General features: G+C 47.4%; 1 protein-coding gene across 2 annotated transcripts in view; it reads left to right on the forward strand.

The window, feature by feature from the left end:
• The window catches only part of RCOR1 (REST corepressor 1), a 129,778-nt gene extending 118,580 nt beyond the window's left edge, over positions 1-11,198 (forward strand). The window contains exon 12 of one of the 2 annotated variants that reach the window (XM_070514352.1): positions 4,751-11,198. In XM_070514352.1, coding sequence (XP_070370453.1) covers positions 4,751-4,966 — 216 coding nt within the window. In that variant the 3' untranslated portion in view covers positions 4,967-11,198. Of the gene's footprint in view, positions 1-237; positions 1,806-4,750 lie in introns of those variants that run through there. The other variant, XM_070514353.1, reaches the window with a different exon arrangement.
• Positions 11,199-15,389: the final 4,191 nt, after the last annotated feature.

Raw genomic sequence — 15,389 nt, forward strand, 5'->3', positions numbered from 1 at the left:
TGAGCCCACGACATCTGGCCATAGAGGCCACGCTCTTGCCCTGCCCTTCTGCTTGCCTCGCCGTGGCCCAGCCATCTTGTCAGGCCTTGCCCTTAGGAACATGTGTGTTTGCAGAATACTGTACTCGCAGGACAAGTTGGGTGGGCCCATGCCCTCGCCCTCTTTCGGTACACCAGAATTAGCAGTTTGTATGGTTTACCTGCTCTTTGATTCTTTTTTTCCTTTGCCTCTCCTCAGGCTGCTTCTGTTCTTGACGTCAGATATGCATCTGCTTCCTGAGAAACTCTGGTAGCTTTGAGCACTTGGTATGGACACCTGTGTTATCCAGGATATCAGGTATTACAAGACATCCCCTAGCCATCTGCATCACATCTCTGTGGACAAGCAGCTATTACCAAAAAAGGCGTATACTTCCAGTCCTGTGCTCCATCTGCCTTAATTCTTTGCTCGTTCCTCCATGTTGGCGCCACTTCCCAGAGAGCTCCATTGCATCTCTCGCACTCTGCGTAAGTGCTGGGAGATCTCACAGCCGGCACGCCTCCTGTGACTCTGGGGACCGCCTTCCCAGTCGGAGCTCCGGAGCCCCACCAATGGCAGCTCTTCCCAGTCAGCAGCTTCGGAACAGGTAGTCGACTCGGAAGGCGCGACTCTGTTCCTGCATGGCCTGCAATTTCTACTTTGTGCATAATGTAATTTTCAGAGTAACTGTGACCCTGTTGGCCTTCTAGAAAGTTTCTCTTGTTCCTTTCTGAGGCATCCACCTAAGTGATATCATGCTTCTTTGGAAATCGCGATATATTGGCAGACTGCATTATAACCTTTATCGTGCCAAACATCCTGATACAACTCCCATTTCCCTAAACGTAGGGTATAATTATGGTTTATAAATTTAGTTGGCCTAAGTCTCACCCTTCTCCTTTCCCAAGTGGTAGAAAGCTCATTCATAGCAACTGTCCTTGGACACTGTAGCTTAAAGGGAACGTGGACCTCAACACTTTCTGCCTTCAGCTTTCAGCATTGCAATCCTAGGATGGGTGCCACCCTATCTTTCCTGATTCCCCACCACTACCACCCAACTCCAAGAGATTTGGTCCATACCACTGTACCTGGTGCTTGTACATTTGGAATTGGTGCCTTCTCCTTTTGGCAACCATGTTATCAATCCTTTTTCTGTTTTAGTGTCTTATTTCTTCTTTAAAGTTTATTGCTTGCCAAAGATGACATCACTGAGATTAGGAGACAGGGGAGAGCTTGCTGCAGATTCTGACAGAGCGCAGATTTTAAATGTCAGGTTAGCTCAATAAAGGATATTAGAATAGCTGGTGATTGTTTTATAAAAGCTACACATTGTTCCCCATTCTGTTGATATGCCTGGCCTTTGACGTGGCACTCCACATATCCTTTTGTGTCCTTCGTGTACTGATGTGATCACATAAACACCATCCACTCTCTTTTACTATTATAGTACAGGACAGAGAAGAGATTAGTTTAGTGGTTCTAGTGAGACCAAGATGAAAAGAAACCATCTACAAAGTGGTATGTTAATGCCTTTTGGTTGGACTGGGAACAAGTATAAATTTCTCATAAGTGTTCTGAGACTTCCCGAGTCGCTTGTATTCTCTACCAGACTGTGGACCTGCTGAGGGGTTGAGGCATGGACTGTCAGACTGCCTTCTAATGTAACCTGTCCCCATCCCACAGTCAGTTCAGCCTGCACTAAAATATGTTGAAGGAGCTTTTTTGTTAGTGTTTTTTGCATCATTTAAATATGTTTCCTGCTTTCAGTACCAAAAAGAAAAAAAATGCAGATGCTTTAAGGCATGAACAGAATTGTTAAGAAGTTTAAATATGCAATGAAAACTTGATATTCTGACTCCCAAGCACCTTTTTTTTTTTTTAAGTCAGCTGATTATCTCTTTAGGAAGAGGGTCAGCTAGAAACCCAGATTGTTTGGATTTTTTTTTTTCTTTTTAGAAATTGGAGAAAGGTCATTCAAAAAGGGAGTATAATGGGACTTTGCCGACTTTCATCACCATGTCCCAACGTGAGGTTTCTGTCGGTCAAGTGAGAGCACATGAAGAGCAGCATCAGAGGTCAGAGGGCAGCCACAGCGCGCGGCCCCTACCTGGACGGGGTAGTAGGATAACACTAGTAATGATGTAGTCGAGTTTGCTTTTATTTTTATCATGAGCCTGCTGTGTGACTGGAAAACGGCAGGAAAAACATGCGGAGGAGGTGGCACAAGTTTTGCACGTCGCTTAAAGGGGACACTAGGCACGAACCGAAGCTTTGGGTTCTCCTTGCTTCTCAAGACCTCCTTCCCCTTAGCAAGCGGTAGGCGATCTGCTGCGGTGGCCTTCCCTCTCTGCCAGTGGATCTGCTCCTCTCTTCACACCCAGGCTATCTTATTTTCCTCAAGAATTGATCCCTTCTGGCAGTGCTTGAAAGCTTGATGCTAGTTCTTATGTAGCATGGCGGGCACAGCACCAGTGCCAGGCCTCTGTCTGGATTCTGCACCATCCCCCTACTTGGTTCCTGGCACCGAGTGGTCTCCAGTCCTGAAAAGTCACTGTGCTAGTATACTTGTTGGATTTTGGCTTTCTCTCCAAGGGAAAGGGGCATGTCGTTTTCATTTGCCAGAAGGAAAAAAGATAGTTGTCTTTGCCTGACTGCCTTTGTTGTAGTTTCATACGTAAGATAGCACTGTGTTTTAAACTGTTTCATTACACTGTCTTTGCAATGATGATGTAAATGCAAGAAATCGCTTAGCTTTAAAAGCTAAGTGATTTGGTCTTATTTATGTGAAGACCCTTTTTAACATATCAAGACTTCGGTGCATCAGCAGGTCGTGTTTGGATGTGTAAGGGTCCACAATGACAACTGCTTCAGATGCAATGTTCACTTAAGCTTTGTCTTCTTAAAAATTATCAATGTGAATGTCATAATTATATTTTTTTTGTGTGGAAAATTTCTCCTAAGTATAAGTTATTGTGCAAAATATAGTACCATTGAAGCAAATGATAGTTTAACTTTTAGTTTAGAAATCCTAAAAGATATAAATTGTATTGCATATGCATTAAAAGTTTGTTTTATTTAATTTTATGTGGATGTGTAAAGTGTTAGGTAAAAGTTTTTTTCACTTATCCATTTAAACACCTTGTTACTTGAATATTGTGTTGACTGGTCTGAAACAGTGATCAATTCTGTAATGTAGCTCTTTTAACCAGGAAGTACCCATGCCTCCATTGTGCTTAGTAGGTTAGTGGTGGCACACAGTCAGGTGCTGGTGTCAGCAGGAGCCAGAGGTTAGTGTAACACGCCCACTGGGTTGTCTTGGTATATTTGTGCCTACCAAGACACCAGTTCCTCAAAAATGGTTTTTAATCGTTTTTAACCTATAAGACCCTTTGATGATCACAAACCTCTAATCAAAAAATGGAAGTGAAAAAACAGTTGAGTTTTAAAAGCTTACTGTGGTGGACTGATTAAGCGGTTGTTTTCTGTGTATATAAAGTTTCCTCAAATATCACACACCACCATAAGTGTGCTCATTGTCACTTTAAATTTCAACTATGCCCTATTTTTGTCTTTCTAAATATCAGATGTACTATTGGTATAATTGCATACCAAAAATAAGCCAAACAGTGCATTACACTAACTGGATCCCTGCTTATCTGAGCAAAGGAAAGATGGAGCCAATTCAAACAAGAGCCTCATTTTCTCTCTCGTCTAGCCTGTTTCTAAATCTAGTGACCCAGGATTCAAGCTTTTAATATCAAGTGAAACTTTGCCTCAAGTTGACTCAAAGTAGTTAGCTAATCTGAATCTAGTGATCTTGTGCAATGCTCAAAAACAAACATTCTTTCTGCCACTCCCTGGACCTCTGCAGCTTTTCCTAATTATAGTAAAGCACAATTGCAGTAACGTTACAAATGAGAAGGAAGGTCAGTATAGTCTATGCATGTTGTATGATAATGAGTGTTTACAGTCACCTTCTCCTAAAACTAAAATTTATACTGGAGTGGATAGTATTCCATTATGTAGGCTTATCAACTTTGCTAAGTGCTTTTTAGATTGCTTAAAAATTTTTCAAGATTTTAAAAGATGTATAAGGTTAAGTTTGCAAATATAATGGAAATGCTGTATATCTTTTGAAGTGATAAAATCCACGTTGGAATTTTAAAGAAAATATGTTGTAATAATGCTGTTGTAAGTAATATTTTAATGTCTCTTTCTGCCTGTTTTCTATTTCAGCACATTCATTGTGGTGAATGTTCATAGCATTATAATTGCTTAGCCATTAAATGATAACATTTGTTAGTGGAAATTGGAAAATTTATTTGTGAAATTCCACAGAATTCATTTTTCTATTTCCAATATTTGCTGAAGTTAAATAAAAATTTTGAAGCCATTGATGTAATAAAATATGACACAAAACAATTTTCTGTGCGCCCCCCCCCCCCCATCAAAGCAATACCCCACCCTAATACAAGGCGGGTTTTTCTCTTGCCTTTTGGAGTTTCTGAATGTACACATTACCCAGAACTGCACCTGTGGAAACACACAGCCAGGGGCGCCTTCTGTGTGTAGCCTGTACCTCTGTCTGAACTACACTGTTTATATATGATAATCTTAGGATTGGGATCAAAATGTGATGCATGAGTTTGTAAAGTTTGCGATAGTTGAGGGCTTAAATTTACAAGTTCAGTGAGAGGAATTTTTTCCCCATAAGTGGTTTTTCTCTTTTCAGCTTCACCAGGCTTTGACACTTGGAAGCTGGCCTCTGCACAGCCTCTGGACTGTGCCAGTGAAGAGGCAAGACCGCCACCTTTGTCGCCTCTGGTCAGCCAAGAGTGGACACAGTCCCAGTGTCGGCGCCTCTCTGAGGAGCATGAAGAACGCTTTCAGCGTCCACTGGCCATCTCTCTGGGCTTCCTTTTTTAGCTGGAATGTAGGATTTGGTTAAATAACTACCATAAAAACCTGACTTCCAAATCCAGGATTGCCTCAGACAACATTTAAAATGTGCAGATGGGATCCCCCTGTGTGTACGACTTTGCAGTGTCGAAGGGTGTCCCCGACACTTCGCAGGTCCTCACCCGGAAGAGAAAATAGAACGAGCACACTCGGTCACAGCACTGTCACAGGAGAGTATGCCCGGTGCTGCTGCACGTCTGCGAGGAAGGAGAGACCCAGTCTTCTGGGACGAGACCTGAGGGTGGCCTCTAGGAGAGGAGGTCAAAGGCTCAGAGACCTCACTGTCCTTTCTGGAGGTGACTGTGCTATAGAACAAGCGCCAAGGCCGGAGCCCTGGCTTTCCTGCCAGGGGAGGGAGGAAGAAAGGAAGCCGCAGGGGATGCAGGCAGGGCAGAGCGAGGAGGGGCAGGGCCGAGGACGTGGCCCTCTGTCATTGCTGCTGGACGGCTACTATGCTGGGCACCAAAAAGGCACAGTTCAGGCTTGGCCTTTAAGGACTGAGAAGAATAACGAGTACTGAGGATAGGAAGTGGAGTTATCGAGATGTCGAGGGGAAGGTTTTCAGAGACTGGCATAGACACCACGCGTGTAGAGACATAGATTAGGAATGGGGAGGAGACAAGTTATGGGTCCCAAAATCAAGGACGCATGAAGAGCACAGGTCCTGGGCCCCTTCCTGTAACCTAGAGGGAAAGTGCACCTATGTGCAAGTGTATACAAGTCACCTCTTGTGCCCCACCTGACATAATCTTGGCCCTTGCTACAGCTCCGCCTTCAGGCAGGTGTAGCTGACAGCATTCTCCTGGGGAGGCCCGTGAGAGCTCAGCCTGGAAGTGGGGGGAGTTCAGACTCCACCAGGGCAGCCTCTGGGTTAGGCGGGTCGGGGTTGGGCACAGGGTCCTCTCTGTGCTGCAGGTGGCTCGTTTCGAGGCACTTCTACGGGGCTCCACCTCCCGCCCCATGGTGGTGACCAACTGAAAAATGCACCCTGTGTCACTTTCCTAGTTGCTCCTGTTGCCTGGGGTCACTTTCATGATCGAACTTTTTGCAGAAACCCTCATCATAGGCTCTGCTTTCTGGTGAAATCTAGACCAAGACAATGCACGGAGATGAGAAGAATTTCTCTATTCCCCACCAGGCCTTGGTTACCTCTCTTGAGGGGAGAGATCTTGAGAGCACCTACCAAGCTGTATTGCAGGAAAGGAAGTGACAGCACCCTTGTTGGAACTCCCAGTTTTTCATGATTTCCTCCATCTTGACTCCATCCAGTGAACGCGTGTACTAAAAAGCAGAGCCAGCGTGCCGCCCACAGATGCTCGAAGATCCCGTCCTCTGTAGCCTCCACATCCTCTGCTTCTGTGTTCAGGTGTCACGTTCGGTGCTCACTCTGGGAAGTAAGAGATGTGTGAAACGTTCCAAGTGGTCGAACTCCTTTCCTTCTCAACAGGTTTAAGTCTGTGCTTGCTCCTCTCTGCAGCTGCTTCATGCTTGGGGCATCAGTAGGGCCTGGACAAGCTCACGGGTGATCCTGACTCATGCTTGGGTCCAGGCTGGGTGGCACCAGCTCTCCCTCCCTGGTCCATCTCACCACCTAACTGGGGCTTCTGTTAGCACCTGTGGCCTGTGAGAGCCCCATCCACTGGAGCTCAGGCAGGCTCCGCTCCTGTGTCCATCAGCACCTCAGAGTGACGTGTCCAAGATTGAGAGATCTCTTCCCTCACTCTTTTTTCTGAGTTCTCTTCCTTGGTGTGTGGCCCTGCTATATACCTGGTCATGAAACTAAAACACTGGCATCTCCTGCCCCTTGAGTCTCTTCCTCCCTTATTACTGCCAGTGACAGTTCAGGCCCTTCTCAGTCACCAGAGTTGACAGTGTAGCCTCCTAACTCGTTCCCAACATTCCTCTTTCCTTTTCTCTCACTCATTCGCCCAGTCATAATTAGGGCCCTTTCGTGGTTAAAATGCTTCATTTATGTTCTAGAAAAACACACAGCCTTTCATTCTTTGTTTTTAAAGCCATGTAACATTCCTGCTTCGGGAACGTCATCCTGTGCTTTTCCCTGCTATGGTGCCTTCCCCATTCCGCTTGGCACAGCCCGCCACGGCTCAGCCACATGTTGCCATCTCTGTGAAGTCCTGATCACCGTCTCTCACCCCCCACCCTCAGCAGAGAGAATCATTCTCAGGGCTTCTAGCACTGACACCTCTCTGCACTTAACCTCTTTGTACTATACTACGAAGAAAGGATTCTGAATTTTTGTTTTATCCTTTTAAATAGATAACCAGTGTACTTAGTGTAAGAGGCATGCAGTGAGATGTAAGTTCCCCGTCCCTGTCCACTAACCATCCAGCTCCCTCCACAGAAGCCACTGTTACCAGGTCCTCACATCCTTTGACAGATGAGCAATACGTTTACAAGTGTGTGTGCTCACTGGTATGTGTGCAAATAATCACTTTTCCATACAAATAACGTACTCTCTACACTGCTCTGTATACCTTGCTGTTTTCACTTGACACACTTGGTCTTTCGATAGCAGCACACGCATATCTGAAGTTGCTTCCTCCCTTTGTGGTGGTTTCATGGTGTTCTGGTTGTGGTGCTCTATCTAATCATGGCTGTAACAATTTATTTAAACTGTCGTCAGTTGCTGCTCGCTGAAATACCATTTGTAACACCAGCAGACTGGAAACAACCTGTGTTGTTTTGCCCACATACAAGTGTGGTTGTAGAATAAATATCTAGGATTGGAATTTCTGGGTCACAAATCTGTTCATTTTCACCTTGATACATACTGCTGATTGTCGCCCAGAGAGGCGGCGCCAGTTTCTCCTTCCTCTGCCGTGCACGAGGCGCTTGTTGCCCTGCGCCCTGCCCAATACTGTGATATTAAACATTTGATCCAAGGTGTTTTATAAGCTTTTAGTCTACTAGATTGTGAGTCCCTGGGGTCAGGACTGTCATATTCATCCTGGTTCCCAGAACTGGCAATATTAGGCACATAAATGCTTGTTAAAGGAATGGGGAAATTGGATGCACTGAGGAAGAAAAGTAAATGCCTGCCGGCCTTTGTGCTTGGAAAGGCCCTGTTACGGCTTAGCCTTGACTCCCAGGGAGTGGGATTCACAACTGTCAATTCCTGGACTTCTAGAGATGGATGAGCTGGGGTTTGGGGTTTTCTGGGTTCTTTGCTTGTTTCTGGAGCTATCTGCTGTTTAGCTAGTTGTTGCCAAAGTACTGGGGAAAAAACTAATTCAAATTAAAGATCCGGTGATTGCATTTGAAATGAGGCTGAAGAGTATTCTACAGATTCTGGTTTTCAGATCCTCCACATCCCCTCCCTTACTCACTGCCCCCTCCCTTAATAGAGAGTTGGCTGACAGACCGTGAGCACGTGCGCAGTGTTCTGGCCTGGACAAGCTGCAGACACCTTCCAGCTGAGGTGCAGGCAGGGAGTGCTTTTGAGAACTAAATGAGAAGTGGGAAGGGGCCATCCTGTGTGGGGCGTCCTTGAGGAGGGCATCCCAGAGGAGGTGACAGTTGAAGAAGGAGTGACAGCTAGCCCAGAGTGTTCCAGCAGACCCTGTGGTTTACATGGGACGAGCCAGCCCCCTTGCAGTCAAGTCAGGGCTGTGCTTCCTCACCATCCAATGGAGGGTGTTAGAAGTGTATATGGTTTTTGGTGATCCGTGCACCAACCTGGTTTCCTACCCATGGCAGATGCCTGGTGAATGTACGTTGCTGCTCAGAAGACTTGGAGAAGGCAGATCCCCCTGCAGGAACTGCAGACGGGAGGTGAAGGGCTACTGGCAGGGCCTGCAGTCCGCCCTGCTCCGAAGGCTTCCTTTCTCTAGGCCATTCCTCTTGGCAGTCAGGAGCACAGGGCGTGACTGAGAATCCGCTGACAGGAGGCGGGCCAAGCATCCCCAGCTGTAGTTTGCGTTAGAAGTCCCCTGGCCTCAGGTCTGGGCAGGCGCTGGGGTCCGCTAACCTCTCTCCAGCATCTGGCGGAGGAGAAGCTTTGCTGGAGGGGCCTCTTAGTCCTCCCGCAAGCACTTTGTGTAACAAAGTTAGTTTTGTGTATGGTGGCTCATGGGACTTAATTGCTTGAAAAGTAAATTAGCAACAATTAGTCTTATACTACGGATAGTCATGTATAGCAAATTATTTGTGATTTTTAGTAATAATTGCTTAATTTATTGAAGATTGCCGTGCCCCAAAGGACCAAACATGCATTGTTTGATTGACTGCTCATAGCAACCTTATAAATAGGGCCTCTCATCCTGTTTCATAGAAGAGGAAGCCAAGACAAAGAGAAGAATGTCTTGCCCAAATCAGACAACTAGAAAATGCTAGAGTCAGGACCAGAATCGCCCGAGGCTCTGCTCCATTGCCGGCCTCTCATTTAGACTCCGGAATGCTGACTCAAGTCCTCCATCAATAACAAAATCTGTTGTGATCTTGGTCACTCCCTAACCTTCCTAGGCCTGTTTCCTCCCCTGTAAAGCAGGGATGGTAGCCCTTTTCAAGGCGGGGGAGGTTGTACATGGAAACACTTCCATCGAGCCCAGTGCCTGCACGGGAGAGATGCTTGATAAACGTCTGAGCCTTTCATTCTCTAAGGACAAGTCTAGCAGTGTGCATGTTGCTGGCATCTCAGGGGGGCAGGGTAAGAGCTGAGCATTTCACAGCTCGTTGGCCTTCAAACAAAACCCTCACTTCTCTTCTCAACTACGCACCTCCAGTCTTACCTCCCAGACCGGGGATCTTGAAGTGGTTTTGGTGGCAATACAGAATTTATTGACCATGTACTCTGAGTGTGTGTGTACTCATTTATAACTTACCTACACGTAGTACTTGTAATTAGTATCTTCAAAATTAGTAAAACTAACAAGCAGTCCTCTTCCAACACCCACTATTCTAGACAGCTAGCAAACGAGCACTGACAGTCCCTTGCCGTCACTGTTCTGAGGCTTGGCACTCTGCTGTTAAATGGGCGGGACCTCACTTCTCCGAGGAGGGAAGCGAGGGCACAGAGTTGAAGTGACTTTAAGCAAGTAGGTGGCAGGTTGAGCTGGAGGCCCCAGTGAACTGTCCTTGAGACAGAATTCACTGGGTCTTGCTGCTGTGGCTGCTGCTAAGTGGGTTGAGCTGGGACGAGGATGACTGGGGTAAGACCTCCTCGATTTGGCTACACCTGTAGCTAGGCCCGTCTTGAGCCTCCCCAGAGCTAGCTGCAGCAAGTGTAGCCGCCATTCCCCATCGGTCTTGGATCACAGTCCCGAGGGCCACTGCTGGGATGTCCTTTCCTGCCTTCCGCCTCGCCTGCTGTGCACTGGCTGCGCGGCTCTTCCTGCAGGGGAACTTGCATCTCTAAGGCTGCTCAGTCTCTCTTACCGGCTTTGATTTCCTCTCATTGCGACCATTACAATAGGTGTGGCTCAAGTGCCCTGCTTGTAGCAGAGCACCTGCCCCAAAATCTGGATGGCTCTTCAGCTCAGACCTGGCTGTGCCTCCTCCATCGTACCCTCTCTCTGTCCACGGCTCTGGGCTGTCCAAAGAGGACTCGTTGCCATTTCTCCACCTTGTCCTTTGTCAGGCCTGTGTTCAACTATTGTCCAGGCGCTGAGGTCAAGCCCACAGGTCCCCTCCTCCCCAGAGTGTAATCCTTGGCTCCTCAGCAGCCCTGGGACACTGAGCCCAGTATCTAGTGGGTGCCCAGTGTACACTGTGCATCAGCACCATGAGGCCAGGGACAACAGCCCTGTACACCACCGAATAGCCTTCACAGCAGGCCTGGTGCATGAATCTCCCCTAGTCTGGCCTGTCCACAGCGGTGGCCTCTCTCTGACACCTCTGGTAGGAAAGACAGAGGCATGGCCCCTGGTGACTCCTGCTCCGAGTGTCCTTGCCTTGCATGGTCGCGTCCTAACCCCTGGCTTGCTCACGGACTTCATTTGCTCAGGGGAACCTGAGCAAGCATGACATGAGCATTAGGGCCTGCCTTCTCTCACTGCTGAGAACTTTGCCACCCTAGCAAGAAGCCTGAGACGACCTTCTGGAGACAGGTGGCCCGGCTGACAGCCAGCACAAGCCTCCAGACCTGTGAGAGGCCGTGCAGCCCTGCTGGAGCTACCAGATCAGCGGAAGGACTGCCAGATGGACCCAGTCCAAACTGCTAACCCACAGGATTGTAAGCAAATAAAACGAATGCTGTTTTAAGCTACTGGGTTTGGAGTGGATTGCCACGTGGGAGCAGGGAATTTGTGAAAAGGTTCAGGCTGCAGAAAAGAGCCAGGCGCTTGGGCTTCTGACGGTGAGGGGGCTGTGGATCCACAGCTCTCAGAGGCAGGCAGATTGCCCTTCTTGGAGGAAGCTGTGGGCCGGTGGAGAGAAGAGCAGGAGCCCCTGGCTGCCTCTGAGGCGGGGACGGCCACCCTCTCTGGCTCTCAGGGGTCCCAGTGTGACACTTCACTGCAGAGAAATACTTGCAGCCCCTTGGAACTGTTCCTGGGAGATGCCTGAGACAGGCCCCAGGACTCCAGCACAGTGTGGAGCGGGCACATCTACTCGGGGGCGGAGGTGGCTGCTGGGGCCTTCTTGGCAGCTGCTCTCTCAACAGCCTTCAAACTAGTAAGTCCGGCGCCTGTTGGTTGACTGCCTTTTTCATTCAGGAGATTCAAAGATGAAATGCTTTCCCTGCTCCCCTCTCCCCTCATTCCTTCATCGCACATTCTCCTTGCCTTCCTCCTCCAGCCTATATTTGGCTGGAGCGTCTTCCAGCTCTGAAGCCAAATAATGCCTGGCTAGGATTCAAGGACTTGGATTCTGTCCCTGAATCGCTGTGGCCTTAGAAAAGCTTCTTAGTCCCTCAGTATCCTGTTCTCCCTGTGAAGAGGGGGTGCATTGCCTGTTTCTTTGGGTGCCCTAATGAGGGAGTGGCCACCTGGTTGCTTCCTTGACCAAATGACAGGTGTGTCCCCTGCTGCTGCCCACATCAGCTAAACTGGGATCGGGGCGCAGGGCAGAACAGGTCCAGGGAAAGTTCCCAGTCTTTCTGGGAGTAGCCGGTAGGATGTCCCTGCAGCCCTGTCCACGCAGAATGCTAGGGGCCAGCATGCTCTGCACAGCCCCCAGGCACCCTGAGGACCCAGCTGCAGGGTGGGAATTGGGGTTGGGGCTGCCTTGGAAGCAGCCAGCCTGGAGCCTGTGTCCCAACCCCTACTCTGCAGTGTGAGCTCGATGAGTCATTCACACCTCTGGACCCCTTCTTGGTAAAAGGAAACAGTGCCTTGGATTCATTTGGTTCAACAACTATTTACGGAGGCCTTGCAGTGTGGCCCTGGGGGAGTGACTGAGCAAGACAAACCAGGTCCTCGCCCTTCAGGAACGTGAATTCCAGCAGATGAGAGAAAGTGGGACCATCCATGCAAGCAAGATAACCACAGGTTGCTTCAGGATTAGATTTGTTGATGAGGCTGGGACAGCCAAAAGGCCTGGCTTGCTAGGATGGGCCAGAAGGTAACCTCGGGCCTCGTCCCATCTCAGCCCAGAGCCTTCTTCCCTGTGTGGAGTCCAGGAAGACTTTGTCAGCAGCTTAGTTTGACTTCAAGGAACTCAGCATGGCCTGTTAGGGGCATGATCCATCCATGAGCCAGGCGTTACTATTTGATAGGTTTAGCTAGTGAATGGGTCCAAGGCTTTCCACAGTGGGAAGGCAGCCCTGGGTATGAGGCATGAAGGGAGAGGCAGACAGGTCCAGCCACTGCAGCATGACCCAGGCTGGGACGTGGACCTGCCCTTTTCTACATCCCCACCTCAAAGCCCAGATTGTGGTCTCCGAATGCCATTTCCCAATAAAAGGAACCAGGGATCTTTGGAGGAGTGACTGGTTTCAGACCTGGGAGGAAGTGTGAGAGAGGGAGCCTGGGAATCCTGTGCTAGAGACCAAAGAAGTGCTCTGAATAACGGGGTTGTGTCTAAAGCACTCTCAAGCCAGCATAAAAGGCTTCTCAGTGGTGTAACACGGACCAATTTGCCATCAAAAGCATAATGACTGATTCATTGAAACACAGCAAATATAAGAATCTAAAAGTTCATAATGATAAACACCCATAATAGATTATGAAACCACCCATGATTAGAGACGAGGATATCAGACATGTCTCCAACTTTCCTATCTGAACTATTTCAGGGCAATCAAATAAATCATTGGGGGCAAAAAATCCTTAAAAGAAGAATTCCAGCTAGTAGACACAGAAGAATATGACACAACTAGAAAATTACTAATTTGCGTCCCCTTGTGAAATCATGGATTAGTCATAGATCATCAATGGCTGCTAAAATCATCAGGTGGAAAGTTGACAGAGAACTTGGTAATAGATCAGGCTGAACCTGACCCCACCAACAACCTTAGCTAAACCTGCACCTCGGAGAGGATTCTGGGAAGATGGCAAGAGTAGGAAGCACCAGGCATCTGTCTCCCCACTGAGAGAAATGTGCTGACAGAATCTGTCTGATGTAACTACTTTGGAACTCTGGAGCCTACTGAAGCATTGCAACTTCCAGGGCAAGGCTTGGACAATAAGTTGTGATTACTTTCCGTTGATTTGAGCTCATAGCATAATAGCAGCTATTCAGCCCCATGGCAGGCAGCCATGTGCCCATTCTAGGAGCAGCTTGCACACAGCCTGTGGAAACAAGGACCCTGTCCTCCAAGTATCAGGATCTGTGTTCTGATTGCTGATTACGGCTTCCGATCATGGAGGTGCAGACAGGCAGGCAGTCATTATTGCAACCCCCCACCACCACCATTGCTGCAAGCCCCTCCCCTCAACTGAAGCAACATCCAGAGGATCTAAAGGGCCAACACATTTTTTTACCCCACCCCCCTTCATTTTTCTCTTTTTCTCCTTTTGAGAGACAGACACTGAAGACTAGGACATTTAAAAAAGCAGCTGCATATACAGAGGAAATTAGAAAGTCACAATGCATGCCCAGGAAAGGGCACAGGCTCAGAAAAAATCTGAGAAAACCTGAAGTTTACACCTCAGGCAGATCCTTGGCACAGAGACAGCCTACAACAATAAAAGGGAAAAAAAACCAGCAAACCTTGGGGAAGGGGGGAAGTCTGCTTATGAGAATTACCACATTGTTAGATTCGAATGTCATTTTTAACAACAAAAATCATAAGGCATACAAAGAAATGGCCCATTCAAAGGAAAACAAATAAACCAAAGAAGTTGTCTCTGAGAAAGACCAGATGGCAGACCTTCTAGACAAAGAGTTTAAAACAACTATCATAAACATTCCCAAAGAACTAAAGGAGGATGAGGGGAAAAATCAAGAAAACAATGTGTGAATCAAGTGGAAATAGCAAGAAAGAGAGAGAAAACCTAAAAGGAAACTAAAAAAATCCTAGAGCTGAAAAGGACAACAATGGAAATCAGTTAATTCACTAGAGAGATTCGAGAGCAGATTTGAGCAGGCAGAAGAATCAGTGAACTTGAAGATAGGATAATTGAAATAATAGAGTCTAAGGAACAAAAGAAAAAAGACTGATGAAAAGTGAACAAAACCTAAGGGGCCCATGGGACACCCTCAAGTAGATCGACATGCACATCATGGGATCCAAGAAGAAAGAGAGAGAAGGGGCAGAGAGAATATACGAAGAAATAACTGCTGAAAGCTTCCCACGTTTTATGAAAGACATGACTATAAACATCCAGGAAGCTCAACAAACTCCAAGTACAGTGAACTCAGAGGGGCCGGGCCCAAAGCCAAGGGGTTAAGTTTGCGTGCTCCGCTGCAGGCGGCCCAGGGTTTCATTGGTTCGAATCCTGGGTGTGGACATAGCACTGCTCATCAAACCACGCTGAGGCAGCATCCCACATGCCACAACTAGACGGACCCTCAACGAAGAATATACAATATACCGGGGTGCTTTGGGGAGAAAAAGAAAAAAAATAAAATCTTTAAAAAATTAAAAAAATAGGGGCTGGCCCCATGGCCGAGTGGTTAAGTTCGCACGCTCCGCTGCAGGCGGCCCAGTGTTTCATTAGTTCGAATCCTGGGCGCGGACATGGCACTGCTCATCAGACCACGCTGAGGCAGCGTCCCACATGCCACAACTAGAAGAACCCACAACAAAGAATACACAACTATGTACCGGGGGGGCTTTGGGGAGAAAAAGGAAAAAATAAAATCTTTAAAAAAAAAAAAAAAAATTAAAAAAATAAAAAGAAAGAAAGAAAATTTTAAAAAATGAACTCAGAGACCCACACCAAGACACATTATTATCAAACTGTCAAAAGCGAAACAGAATCTTGAGAGAAGCAATTCGTTACATATAAGGGATCCTCAATAAGATAATGAACAGACTTCTCACCAGAAACATTGGAAGCCAGAAGGCAGTG

The sequence above is a fragment of the Equus asinus genome, chromosome 7 (assembly GCF_041296235.1).
Source record: "Equus asinus isolate D_3611 breed Donkey chromosome 7, EquAss-T2T_v2, whole genome shotgun sequence".
Taxonomy (NCBI): Eukaryota; Metazoa; Chordata; class Mammalia; order Perissodactyla; family Equidae; genus Equus; species Equus asinus.